Raw genomic sequence first — 12,301 nt, 5'->3', positions numbered from 1 at the left:
GGGGGGGGGGGGGGGGGGAGTGTTTGAAGACGTGCAGTTCACCGACCATGCCCGGCGGCAAGGGAACTGGGAAATATCTCATTGTGACTAGGTGCCAAGCCTTGCTACAGTCAGAGGTGTTCCCGAGAAGGAGAAATCCAGTCTCTACAACTCTCCCTCTCTGCAAAATGCCAGTACTGGCCAGTGCAAGTCCATCGTAATTCTTCCCCTCACCTCAAGACACCAGCTGTGTAGATTTATGAAGTACTCGCAAGAAGGCAAGAAAGGAGAGAGAATGTGCATTGAGAATGTGTGGGCCCTCCACTTCTGAGCAGGTGGACAGAGTGATTTTTTTTAATATGGTCTATCTAAAAGCCCTCAGCCAAGAAAAAGCAAATTCATGCAACCTTAAAGGTAGGGCCCAGAGCTCTCCTTGTGCGTGTCTCCCCAATACCAGCATGGGGGTGCAGATGGCAGGCAGTCAGAAGGCAAATTATGCAAATTGAGTATCCCTCAGAAATAACCACAAAACCCCTCAGCCTCTGCTTTCTGAAAGGACAAGGCAGAGGAACCAAGTAATGGGATACAAATACCCAAGCTGAGCCCCCTGAGCCCCACCTGCCCCAGCACGTCCTCTGGACTCTGAGACTTCGCAGAGATCCACAAACATGGCAGCTCCTGCAGGACAAGGGTCTCCAATGAGTGCTCCAACCTCACTGCGTGTCCTTTCCTATTAGCTGGTGCCACTTCCATACAGACTGCTTAACTTTTAAATATATATTTTATTTATTTCAGAGAGGAAAGGAGAGGGAGATAGAAACATAAATGACGAGAGAGAATCATTGATCAGCTGTCTCCTGCACATCCCCTATTGAAGATCGAGCCCATAACCCAGGAATATGCCCTAACCTGGAATTGAACTGTGACCTCACTGAGCCACACTTGCTGGGCACATCTAACCTTTTGAAAAGGCTGGTTTCTTGCACAATCAAACCAGTGTTCTTACTTCAAGTGTCTCCCCACTATGATTCGTCCTTGGCACTGCGACCTGGTCAATATTCCAAATGGACAGGTCTGGCTCTAATGGAAAATACCCAACATTTATCTGCACACTAATTTCTGTGCAATCCTCCTGGCAGCTGTGTGAGATGGGCACCATAGCCCCAGCTCTATAAAGGAGAAAACTGAGACTGTGTTCCTGAGAAACAAAGCTGGAACTCGAACCTAGCGCCTTGTGTCTGGCACTCTCGCTGCCTCCACCAGGAAACCTTCTCCACTTGGTTCCCTGTGGCCTGTCAGGCAGTGTCTGAACTCTTCCTGTTGATACTGAAGGTCTTTGACCATCAGGTTCTAAACTACATTTTCAGCCTTCGTTCTCACTCCCACAAGCATATACTCTACCCTCTAATTCTGTCCATCCCTCTTTCTTGAGATGGCCTGTCTAACCCCCATGCCAACACTTACTTGCTCTCATTCACCTGTAAAGCTCACCTCGTAGTCAAAGTCCTCCGTGTCACTATGTCACAACGTCCTGCCTAATTCTCTGCAGAAGACCTTCTCCCTCTGCACCCCCTTTATATGTTCCTGTCTTAAGTCCTCCTGTGGCCCTCAGTACTTTCCACCATGTGTACCTCTGTCTGAAAATCCCCCTCACTCTGAGAACCTGGAGGGAGAGACTTGGTCTTACCCATGTTTTTCTTGCACATTATAACATTCAGCTCTGCTCGCTGTACAGAGCTGATACCCAATATTTGCTCATTCAATTTAAAAGTGCATTTATTGAGTATCTACTATGTGTCACAAACTGTTAGGTAATAGAAACATATAAATAATTAAGACACTGAGTAGAGCATAAGAATAAATAAATGAGTGAATGGGTCAATGAATGGTGAAAATGTGGATCTACACTATATTCTAGTCATTGTTTTCTTTTCATACTACACATATCTGAAGAAGTTTCCTGGGAAGTGGAATAGCAGTGGGTCAAATGACTTGCAGTATCAAAATGCTCATAAAATTACAGATTGCACCAAAAGGCAAGAAAGGAGTGGCCCAAGCCACATACCGGCTCTGTTTTACAGAGAAGAATGTGAAAATCAGAGGCGTAAACCCAATTTTTGTAAAGCTGAGCTACTTTAAAGGCACAAGAGGAGTTCTCTGTTGTCAAGATCCCCCAGGGTGCCGCTTTTAGACAGTTATTACTCATCTCACATGCATCTCTTTGTAAATCCAGCTCCCACAAAACAAGCTGTTATAGAAGAGTTTGCATATCAGACATGCTGGAATGAAAGACGTTGGACTTCTGTGCAACTGTGAGGTTCTGAATCTCTGGTTCCAGGAGGGACATCTGGGAAGAAGGAGGAAGGAAGCATAAACAAAAGCAGAGAGGAATCAAAGGCAGCAAGAGTAACTCAGTAAGAAAATCATTGCCCAAATGAAAACCAGATGAAAGATTGGACAGCAGAAGCCAGGGGAGTTATCAGAGCAAACACCACATGACAGGCCCCGAACCCCTCTTTACCTGCCAGAGTAGGTTGGTCCTGCTAGTGATATGTGAGCTCAAAACTTTCCACATTTTGTCATTGTCCTCACTTAGGGAAAGACTATCCAAAAGGGGTATAAAAAATACATGTGTGATGTGAAGTACAGCACAGGGAAGACAGTAATATTGTGATCACTATGTGTGGTGTCACATGGGTACTAGACTTATCAAGGGATCACTTTGTGTGTATACAAATGTCTAACCATTTTGCTATTCACCTGAAACTAATATAACATTGAATGTCAACTGTAATTGAAAAATTTTAAAAATAATTTTAAAAATCAACAGCTAAGTAAAAAAGAAGGAACTCTTACCATTTGCAACAGCATGGATGGAACTGGAGAGCATTATGCTAAGTGAAATAAGCCAGTCAATGAAGAAAAAATACCACATGATCTCACTCATCGCGTGTGGGTCATGGATATCTTAACCCCTATAGATTTCACACACATCTTCTAGCTTGCTTATGTTAAAAATTTTCTTTCCCAGTATTCCATCAACCACATCAAAAAGTTTCCTTGGGGGGTAGGGGAGGCCAGGGGATTGTCAAGGGGGGGGGGGGGGACACATATGTAATACCCTTTGTAATACTTTTAGCAATAAAAAATAAAAAATAAAAAAAATAAATAAATAAAAATCAACAGCTAAGAGATATGAAGAGAAACACACACATAACAGCGCATTTTTAAGTGAAATTCCGTGATATCTGGGATCTACTGGAATACACTCCAAAGAAACAAAGTCTCAGTTCAGCATGGGGAGAGGGCACATGAAATAAACGTGGACAAAAGTTGATCATGGTTGAAACTGAGTAATATGGGCATGGGAGTTTATTACTCTCTCTCTGCTTGTGTGGATGCTTGAGTTTTCCAAATAAAACATTAAAAGAAAATACAACTGAGCAAAGGGACCTCAGGGCGGAAATTGAGGATGATGAGCCGGCTCTGAACTCTGGTCCCACAGGGCGAACTTCTGCCTCTTTCAGCGTAAGGTTGCGCTGTTTGGTACTTGCTGCTCAGTCTGCCTGTTGAAGGGCGGTGTATGGACAAGCCTTGGCATGTGTGCAAGTCCCATTTCCACGGAATGGACACGGGGGCTCTTGGCGCATGGTTTACAACATCAGAGGGGAGGGCATTTCTTTTCCCACTAAAGGCAGCCCAGCTCATCCTGCCATCTGGGAAGCAGAAGATGTGGGGGAGGGGAGTGTGCCATGTTCATTTGAGAACAGCAGAGACAAGCTTCATGGTTGACAGAATGAAATAGGAATGCCCAGCAGCCAGTCTCTACACAAGACACTGGGGCTCGGGGCTCATCTCTGGGCAGGAAACCAGGGTCTCCACCCACTTAAAAGAGGAGAGATGGCATTGACTGATTTGTATGTTTGTTTAAAATGAGTAGCCTTGCCCTGGCCGTGTTTCTAAGTGGTTAGAGCATTGGCTCATGTACCGGAGGGTTTCAGGTTCAATCCCGGCCCAGGTTGGGGCACTTGCGGGAGGCAACAAATCAATGTGTCTCTCTCACGTTGATGTTTCTCTCTCTCTTCCTCCTCCTCCCTTTCTCTCTTCCACTCTCTCTAAAAATCAGTGGAAAAAATATCCTCAGGCGAGGATTAACAACAACAACAAAATGTATATGAGTGGTCTTATTACTAGTCTCTGAGTCCCTTGAGATCTGGGGCTGTTTTGTTTTTTATTCAGTTTTGCCTAGGGTCTAACTCAGTGCGGGAACTGCGCACATGTTTGCTGAAGTAAAGTGGAATTGAAGATGGACAACATGATCATTAATACACACCTATTAACACACTGCCCAGTCCCTCTGCTCAGGTTCACTCTGACTCTCTCCCTACCTCTTTGACCTTCCCTAGAAGGGGTGATGAATAATTCAGCAAACAATAGCGTATTCTGGTGGTTAAGAATATGACAATTTAATTAATACGTGTTTCTTCAATAGTGCCAATCTCATTTACCCAGGAGAGCAGTTTTCCATTTCTGTTCCAGGTTTCTCCCAATAAAAGAGATCAATCCTGCAGTTACCTGAAGGCCATTGATTAAGAAAGGATGTGGGTTTGTAATAGACACAATACTGTGATCATCATGTTTTAAACACGGACATTTATTTAGGGTTTTGTGAACTCATACATTATTAGGATAAATTCTAATTTATATCAGTATATAATAAGCAAATATAGAATACAATAAATTGCATTTGTGTACATAAATACAAACTTTGAGGTAGGGCCTCAAGAATAATGACTTCTTAAATGAATAGTACACAGTATCTAATATGTACTCTATAAGATATATATATATGGTGCATCATTTGTAACATAATATATTTTCTTCATGTACAGTTAATGAAAAAATAGGACCTGATTAGCGAACATATCTTTATTTATAGACAACAGTACTACATTTAGGACATTAGCCAACTATGCAATTTAAGAATAAACCTATTCCATGATAGGTCCATAATAAAGTGCAAAAAAAGACCCCAAAAATGAGAGACAAAACGGTTCCTATCAATTAGTAAGTATCATCCTAACAATAAAATACACCTATAAGGCAAATGGTTACCTGAAGATGTATTTAAGCCGGCAGGTAAATCAGACCACTGCTTGCTTTTCAGTCCATCTGAACACACTTTCTCTTTGGCTGCAGGTTGCTCAAAAATGACCGAGCAGAGACCACAATTCAAAACTACTCGGTCTTCCTGTGCAACTGAAGCAAAATCTGGGAAAGCTAGGACGCTTCACCTTCACTAATTCTAGGGCCACTTTGGGGAGAAATTAGTACCAGGATTAAATCACCCAAAGCTTTGCTCCCAGCCTGGAAGTTTTGCTCATTCATTGACCCTGAACTTTTTTCCTTGTAAGACAACCTGCCGCACAGCATGCCTTCATGCAAGTCATCTGCCATGAAGAAGTGTGTCCCAAACCCAAACATGGGTGTGACAGCAGGGGTATGATCTTGCCATCACACAAATGTTAAGCAATAGTTAGTGCCCAAGTCTCTGGGAAGAGGACAATGGCCGATGGCCAAGGGGACAAACAGGAAAGAAAGTTCTCAACTTCAGGCATGGGACAACCATGCTGACAGGTGGAGGTTGTCAGGAAGCACTGAGGCACATGTAGATAACAGAACAGATCTTAGAGGAAAACTCAACTCCAATCAGCAGAGAGACAACCCAACTCTGGTATCTATTTAACGCTCACTGTGTCAAATGTCTTTTTAAAGTGCTGCTCACTGGAATACACGTTGATTACACTTTTTACATATTAAAAACATATGGGAAATTTCAAAGACATTGAGGTCATTGATTTGCATTGACCACAGATTTCATGCAATAAATAAATAGAAAGGAAAAAGGAACAAAGACCAGCTTGGACACATTGATACACGACAAACACATAGCCCTAAAGACTAAGTTACTAATATGCTAGACAAGTATTTGCAGAAGTAGCCACAACACCAATAGTTAAGACATATACATGTTTTTCTCCTTTAAGGACATTACAGGGTTACTGTTTTTAACATATGGCTTTTTTTTAAACTCAGAATGGACTTCTGGCATTTGTTGGTGTTAGGAAATAATCTCACAGGTGGAAAATACCCCACATTCTGCACAGCAAACCAATAAAGTCTTTTCTCGGCAACTTGGCTTTCTCCTCGGTTTTCAGGGAAACTCTCGAGTGGCAGTTTACAACACTGTTCATTTTCTCTTTATTCATTCAATATTTTTTTCTTCCAATTGACTGCATTTTAACACAGCATGGAAACACCCCTCTGGTCACATGCATCTCCCAGCCCTCAGCGTTCCAGCCAAGTCTGCGGGAGGGTAGGTGCGCCATGACTGGGGGTAGCTCAGACACTGGACACATCTGGCAAAGAGAGCCTCGAAGTGGAACATAACTACAGAAATGGGCAAAACCACCTCTCCAAGGTAACTGTTTCCAGCTAATTTCAGAACCCTTCACCTTTAAGGAAAGTGTATATAAAACTTGGAAGTTGGAGGGGAAAGGAAAAAAAAATCCAGCTGCTCAGGGACCAGCTACTGGGTCCTAACTGGACAAATGGTAATTAACACCAATGCGGCTGCTCCGAGCCGCAGAACACCCTGCCTGGGGAGGAGGACCCACTCTCACCAGATGTTCACCTTCCGTTTGCACAAAGCAGATATGGCAGCAGCCAGATTCTTTTCATCACAACATCAATAATTAGCTGAAATGGGGTTGGCACCCAACACAAGACTCAAGCTTTAGCCAAGAAGCGAGAGAGAAAATCCAAACACCGTTCATCCTGACGCAAACATACAGATCTCACGAGAGAATGCCAACTCATTTCAGCTCTTTTCTTCAACGTCCAAGTTGGAAAGGCTGCAGATAATTTCCAAGCCTAAGTTATTCCTCCCTCTCCCATTCCACCAGGTGTCAATGGGCAGAGGCGGATGTTGGATACCACTCGGCGAGTTCTACTCCCGTAATGGGGGCCGCTCATCAGCATGGCTTTCTGTGGAAAATAGTGTTCATGGCAGACAGGCCACTACGGGAAACACTGGGGCAGGTGAGGCCACAGCTCAGCTTCCTAACACTAAGTCCAGGGGGAGCTCAATGTTTAGTCTCTGTGAGAGAGTCTAGTAAGTTCTAGCTTTGGGAGCTAGACAGAAAGAGAGACCAGGGAACAGGGAGAACAAACATGCATTGCAGACCAAAGAGATGGAAACCTCCAGTTCAAAACCCATCCTTTTCTAAACCTTTCCTCAGGGTGCTCTTGAAAACTGGAAGTTCGCATCTGTGTTTGGCACATGGCAATGCTATTTTCCCTAGAAAAGGGGACAGCTCAGTAAAATGACTTGAGACTGTTTCTTTTAACAAATGAAGTCCTTTTTTAACCAATGTTACATTAAGGTCTGGTGTTGGGTCCCGTTGCTGTTGAAAGGATAAAAATGTCACGTCAATATACAAGATTTGAACTGAGAACTTTGCCTGAGACCCTGTAACATGAAGACAAATAAGAAAATGATTGAAATGATCTCCCCGAAAGGGAACAATTTGAGGTTTTGAAATTCTTACCATCAGAAAACAGAAACCCAGGCTACACTATTCTAAACTCACTTTCTCTACAATGATTTCCAAGATATTTTTAAGGACAGAAAACATCACTAGGGGTACACACTCTATGTGACCACATATCACATTTGAAAAGTTTCATCTACACACATTCAGGATACAAGAACTTAATGAAGTTACAGCTTCACCAACCTCTACAGACACGTGATTCACTCTCATTAGAGTGTGGTTATGAGTACTGTGAATTGGGAACTCTTAAAATTGAATTAGCTAAATGTAGTCTTAAAGGCTATACTTAATTGGCTCACTCACTACTTACCTAAACTGTATTTATCAGGAATTTCTGTAAATACTGTGACCTAAAAGCACAGTGAATATCATGGTTGTTTTCTATTAAACTCTTCATCTCCTTGGTTTCTCTGTAACTACATTTGGAATTGACTGTGAATGAAAAAGTTGAGAGTAAAAATTGAGAAGTTATCTGTCTTTCAAGAGTTTGTTTCTTATATATAGAATTTATAGACGGACCAGGGTAAGTCTCATTGTCCCAAAGGCTGAGAGGCAAGGTATCTGCAGCTTATAGAAGGACATGTAGAAAAGAAGAAACACTGGACCATGACATTGAACCATGGTGCTAAATGTCATGTAGAAACTGGAATGGAGCTCTACTATGAACATACAAAATTAGGCACAAATTATAGGATGGCTTCTTGTGGAGGGGTGGAGGAAATGACCAAAGAACTCACAAATTGGGTTATTTTTTAAAAGACAGCAGTGGGAAGGGAGCTGACTCTTCGTTGAGGTCCATGTGCAGAGTGAAGTATCTGTGTCCCCGCACACTTGAGACAGTTGTTCCACATGAAGGAAATATCCCCAATTGTGAATCAAAATAGAAACTTAACCACCTTGATGGTGCCCAAACCCGCTGGCCTTGTCTTGCTCTAACGCATGTCCTGACCACCACTGATCCTCCAAGTGTACCATGCCCTGGTCTTTCTGTGTCTGAATGAAAGCTCTGTACTGCTCAGCTCATCCCTATGACACCCATGAGTCCGAGTTAATGGTCCTGTGATTCTGCCATTCGGTAGATACTGTACGGGCACCACGGATAACACACAGCATATATTTTTCCGTTGGCAAATCACACATTCCTCCTTGTGACATCACCAGAAAGTGCTCACCTAGCTGATCCGCTCCTGTGGGGTAAAGTGCGTGCTCAGCAGACCAACCCTACTGCCAACGGACACCACGGAGGTGGGTGAACCGCGCTTGAGGAGGTCCGTCTAGCTCTTCACTACAGCATGCGACACTAGGTCCTATGGGACCACTCTCATGCACAGATACGAACTGAGAAGTGGGGAGAAAGCAGCAGCAAAATGGGAAGAAAACTGGGGAAACCAGTAGGGGGAGGCAGAGAGGGAAAGCAGGATCAAGTCTGGGCCATCTCATGCCATCAGACTAGCACTGGGTGCCCAATTCCAAATCCTTCACTGGCATTTTGAGTCCCAGGGAGGAGGTTCCCAAGGGGTCGATCATGTTCTTGTAACGCTCCCCACGGTGCTTAGCTAAGAATGGGCCCCAGTCCGGCTGCGGCGAACACACCAACTTTAGCCTCTGCAAAGAAGCCAAAGACACACAGGGTCACGGAAGTACTGCACCTTCTTCCCCAAGGTACCACCCCGCACCCCCAAACTGTGTGCAATCACATTTTCCAGGTCCCCTCTTGAGCCAAGAGGTCCCCTACCAGGAGAAGCAGGTGGAAAGATCAGCCATTATTTAACCAAGCCACGGTCTCATTAAAGAGGAGACTTAGTTTGGTTCACTTGAAATTATTTACATCACCCTGAAAGCAATATTACAATTGCTTAGGATTTGCCTTGCGCAAGATTAATAGAGGAAAAAGGACCCAGATTTTAATTACACATTTTTCCCTCCAAATGAACAGAACCCGCATACTTCTCTCGACACTGCCAAACGCAATTTGCAAGGGACACGTGTGCTCTATTACTTTTGCTCTTTAGTTCCAACAGTGGGTTGCTACATCAAAATAATTGGATTTTGTTGAGCATATTTCCCCAAAGTATATAAATGGCCAGAAAAAAAAATATCCCAGCCCCAAAGAGACATTGCCAAGAGTGAGCAAAGATTTTAATTATCTGTTGACAAAAATATATGCTTCTGACTTGGTTCAGCAGGGTTGGGCTCTTGCAGTCAAGCTGCAAATAATAGGGTGTCTCTAGTCCTTCAACCGAACTTCTCACCCAAAACATAATCTCACTGAGACATATTTTAGAAAGAGGGAGGAAATAAAACATATTTCTCACTACATAAGAGGGAACAATTATATGTTTATTAACTATTAAAGTGAAGCTGCCTCTTATAGCTGTTAGTTTAATCTCTCCTTAATTATCCGTTTGCAACCTCTGTGTCCCAAATCAACCATAATAAATTTATATAGCCAACTCATCAGTTTAGAGAATTTCAGTCTGACACAAAAATAGTAATGCTAAGCCATCTTTTGTTCAGGGGGAAAGAGATTTCTGGGTCAGCTGGTGGAGAAGTTCATCAGGGACACCCGCAAGCTTCCTGGGGGTCAAGGAGGCCTCGGTACTGACCTCCAGGGGACAACAAATAGTATTTCCTGAGGACAAAAACTGGAGTAAGTCTGCCTGAGTAAGCAGACTTCGACCTCTCCCTTCGCCCACTCTACCTCCTCCTTTAGTCCAGCGAAAACCAAGGCTACCTCACAGCACGTGGACATCTGGCTACACATTTACTCACAGGCTTTATTCCCTTCTCGCTTCTCCCCTCCGGAGCCTCCATGGACATCCCAGAGACCTCTCTCCTTCTCTTCTCAGCCTGGCTGACCCAGAGCAAAGCCCTGACGGCTGCTCAGCACTGCGCTCTGTCTGCAGGTGTTTCTGCCCCTTGCTCTAATCCATTGGTTCTCAACCTTGGCTGCACATTAGAATCGCCTGGGAATCTTTTTAAAATCCTGATTTCTGGGCCTCATCCTCCGGAAATTCTGTTTCTTTGTTATGGGGTGGGGCCACAACATTAGTAACAAATAAACAGAATTTCCGGAGGATGAGGCCCAGAAATCAGGATTTTAAAAAGATTCCCAAGTGATTCTAATGTGCAGCCAAGGTTGAGAACCACTGCTCTAATCCAATGCCCCTCACACGTGAGTGCACATTAGAGTCACCTGGGGAGCTTGTTAACTTGTAGACTCCAGGGTCTCACTTCCCCAAGACTCTGGTTCAGTGGAGCCACGCTGGAGTCTCATCATCTGCATCTCCAACGAGCTGGTCCCTGGGCCAAACCCTGAGGAGCACGGGTCTGGTCCAAAATGCCAGGCCTCTGGCTCTCCAAGACGGAGTCCGAGCTGCCCTATTCCCAGCACGTCTGAGCAAGTGACTTGTCATAAATAACAGCAGCCTGGCCACACTTTACTGGTGGCCCAACAAGTGGCAGTCAGCCCCCTTCCCATCCACTCTGGAGTGAGCGTGTGGGGATTTTTATTTTTGTTTTGCATTGTAATTAAGAAATAGGTCCAGCATGGGATTAACTGACAAAGAAAGACAGGTCTCATCTCTACTAGCCATGCTCTGGACCTCTTGTTACATTCTATGGGATGGTGACATTTTAACCAGCCTGGACCCCGGCCATCCCTAACCCAGGCACAACGGAAGGGCAGTGATTTTTAATTTAATGGTAATAGATGCTTGGAGGGAAGAGCCTTAAACAGAGGGGAACATTGGGAAGTGGGGAATCGGATGTGTGGTTAAAAACCAAGCACTGGGCTTTAAACCATGGGTGAGAGGGGAGGAGGCACTTCTATCACTCATTCCCCAGAGCTGTCAACACGCTGAGCGATAGCATAATAACAGCTCAGCCTGCGGATTGGCTCAGCGCCTCCATTAGAGGAATAATACATAATAAAAATGGCTTTAATAGAAACGCTGGTAACTGTAATCACTTAATCATCAAGTCTCCCTCTAGAATCACTTTGCCGAATCTCTTGTTTTTAATGCACAGGGCTCGCGGGGCTTCTCCCTTGAGAGGGGATGCCAGGGGAGAGTAGCGGGCAGACTCACCTCAATAAATCGGCCAGGAGCCAGATGCATTTTTATCACAAACATAATTGGGATCCATATAACGGAACAGGCTAGCATTAGCCATCCGAGCACCATGGACCAGTTAGGGTAGCGATAAGAGCCATAGGTCATGGGCTCCCACTGGTAAAAGCTGAAGCAGAGGATAAACTAGGAGGAAAAGAGAAACACAGGCATCAGGGTGGTGAGGTATCCATTCATCCCACAGACACATGTTAAACCCCTGCTCTGAACTGGATGCTTATATATCTATGATGTCATTTTATACCCATAACAACCCTGAAAGGGAAGTGTCAGTAATCCATTTTCCAAATGAAGAAACTGAATCTCAAAGAGGTGAGGAGAACTCGCCAGCTGCTGACCCTGGGTTTGGCCTCTCCCGTAGGAACGTAGGAACAGAGCATTGCACCTGCAGGTGTGGGCACAGACAGGCTGAGAAATCAAGTTCAGAGGGCATACAGCAAGGCGACTGGTGGGTGGAGGTGGCTGGGGGTGTTTTTAAGGGGTTGTCTGTACTTTCTATGATGGGTCATCAGCTTTTGTTACAAGAAATAAACCTGTTAAGTTTATGTATTTTGTTTTTTAATAATTTTATTTATA

General features: G+C 44.1%; 1 protein-coding gene across 2 annotated transcripts in view; it reads right to left on the bottom strand.

The window, feature by feature from the left end:
* Window positions 1–4,615: 4,615 nt before the first annotated feature.
* Window positions 4,616–12,301, bottom strand: part of SLC6A5 (solute carrier family 6 (neurotransmitter transporter), member 5) — a 47,963-nt gene continuing 40,277 nt past the window's right edge. For both annotated transcript variants that reach the window (XM_014542239.1, XM_005869403.2), the window contains exons 15-16: window positions 11,684–11,851; window positions 4,616–9,200 (exon numbers count right to left, since the gene is read on the bottom strand). In XM_014542239.1, coding sequence (XP_014397725.1) covers window positions 9,045–9,200; window positions 11,684–11,851 — 324 coding nt within the window. In that variant the 3' untranslated portion in view covers window positions 4,616–9,044. The remainder of the gene's footprint in view (window positions 9,201–11,683; window positions 11,852–12,301) is intronic.

This window comes from Myotis brandtii, unplaced genomic scaffold (genome assembly GCF_000412655.1).
Source record: "Myotis brandtii unplaced genomic scaffold, ASM41265v1 scaffold293, whole genome shotgun sequence".
NCBI lineage: Eukaryota > Metazoa > Chordata > Mammalia > Chiroptera > Vespertilionidae > Myotis > Myotis brandtii.
The sequence above is the reverse complement of the archived record's forward strand: the minus strand, read 5'-3'. Positions and strand labels throughout refer to the sequence as shown.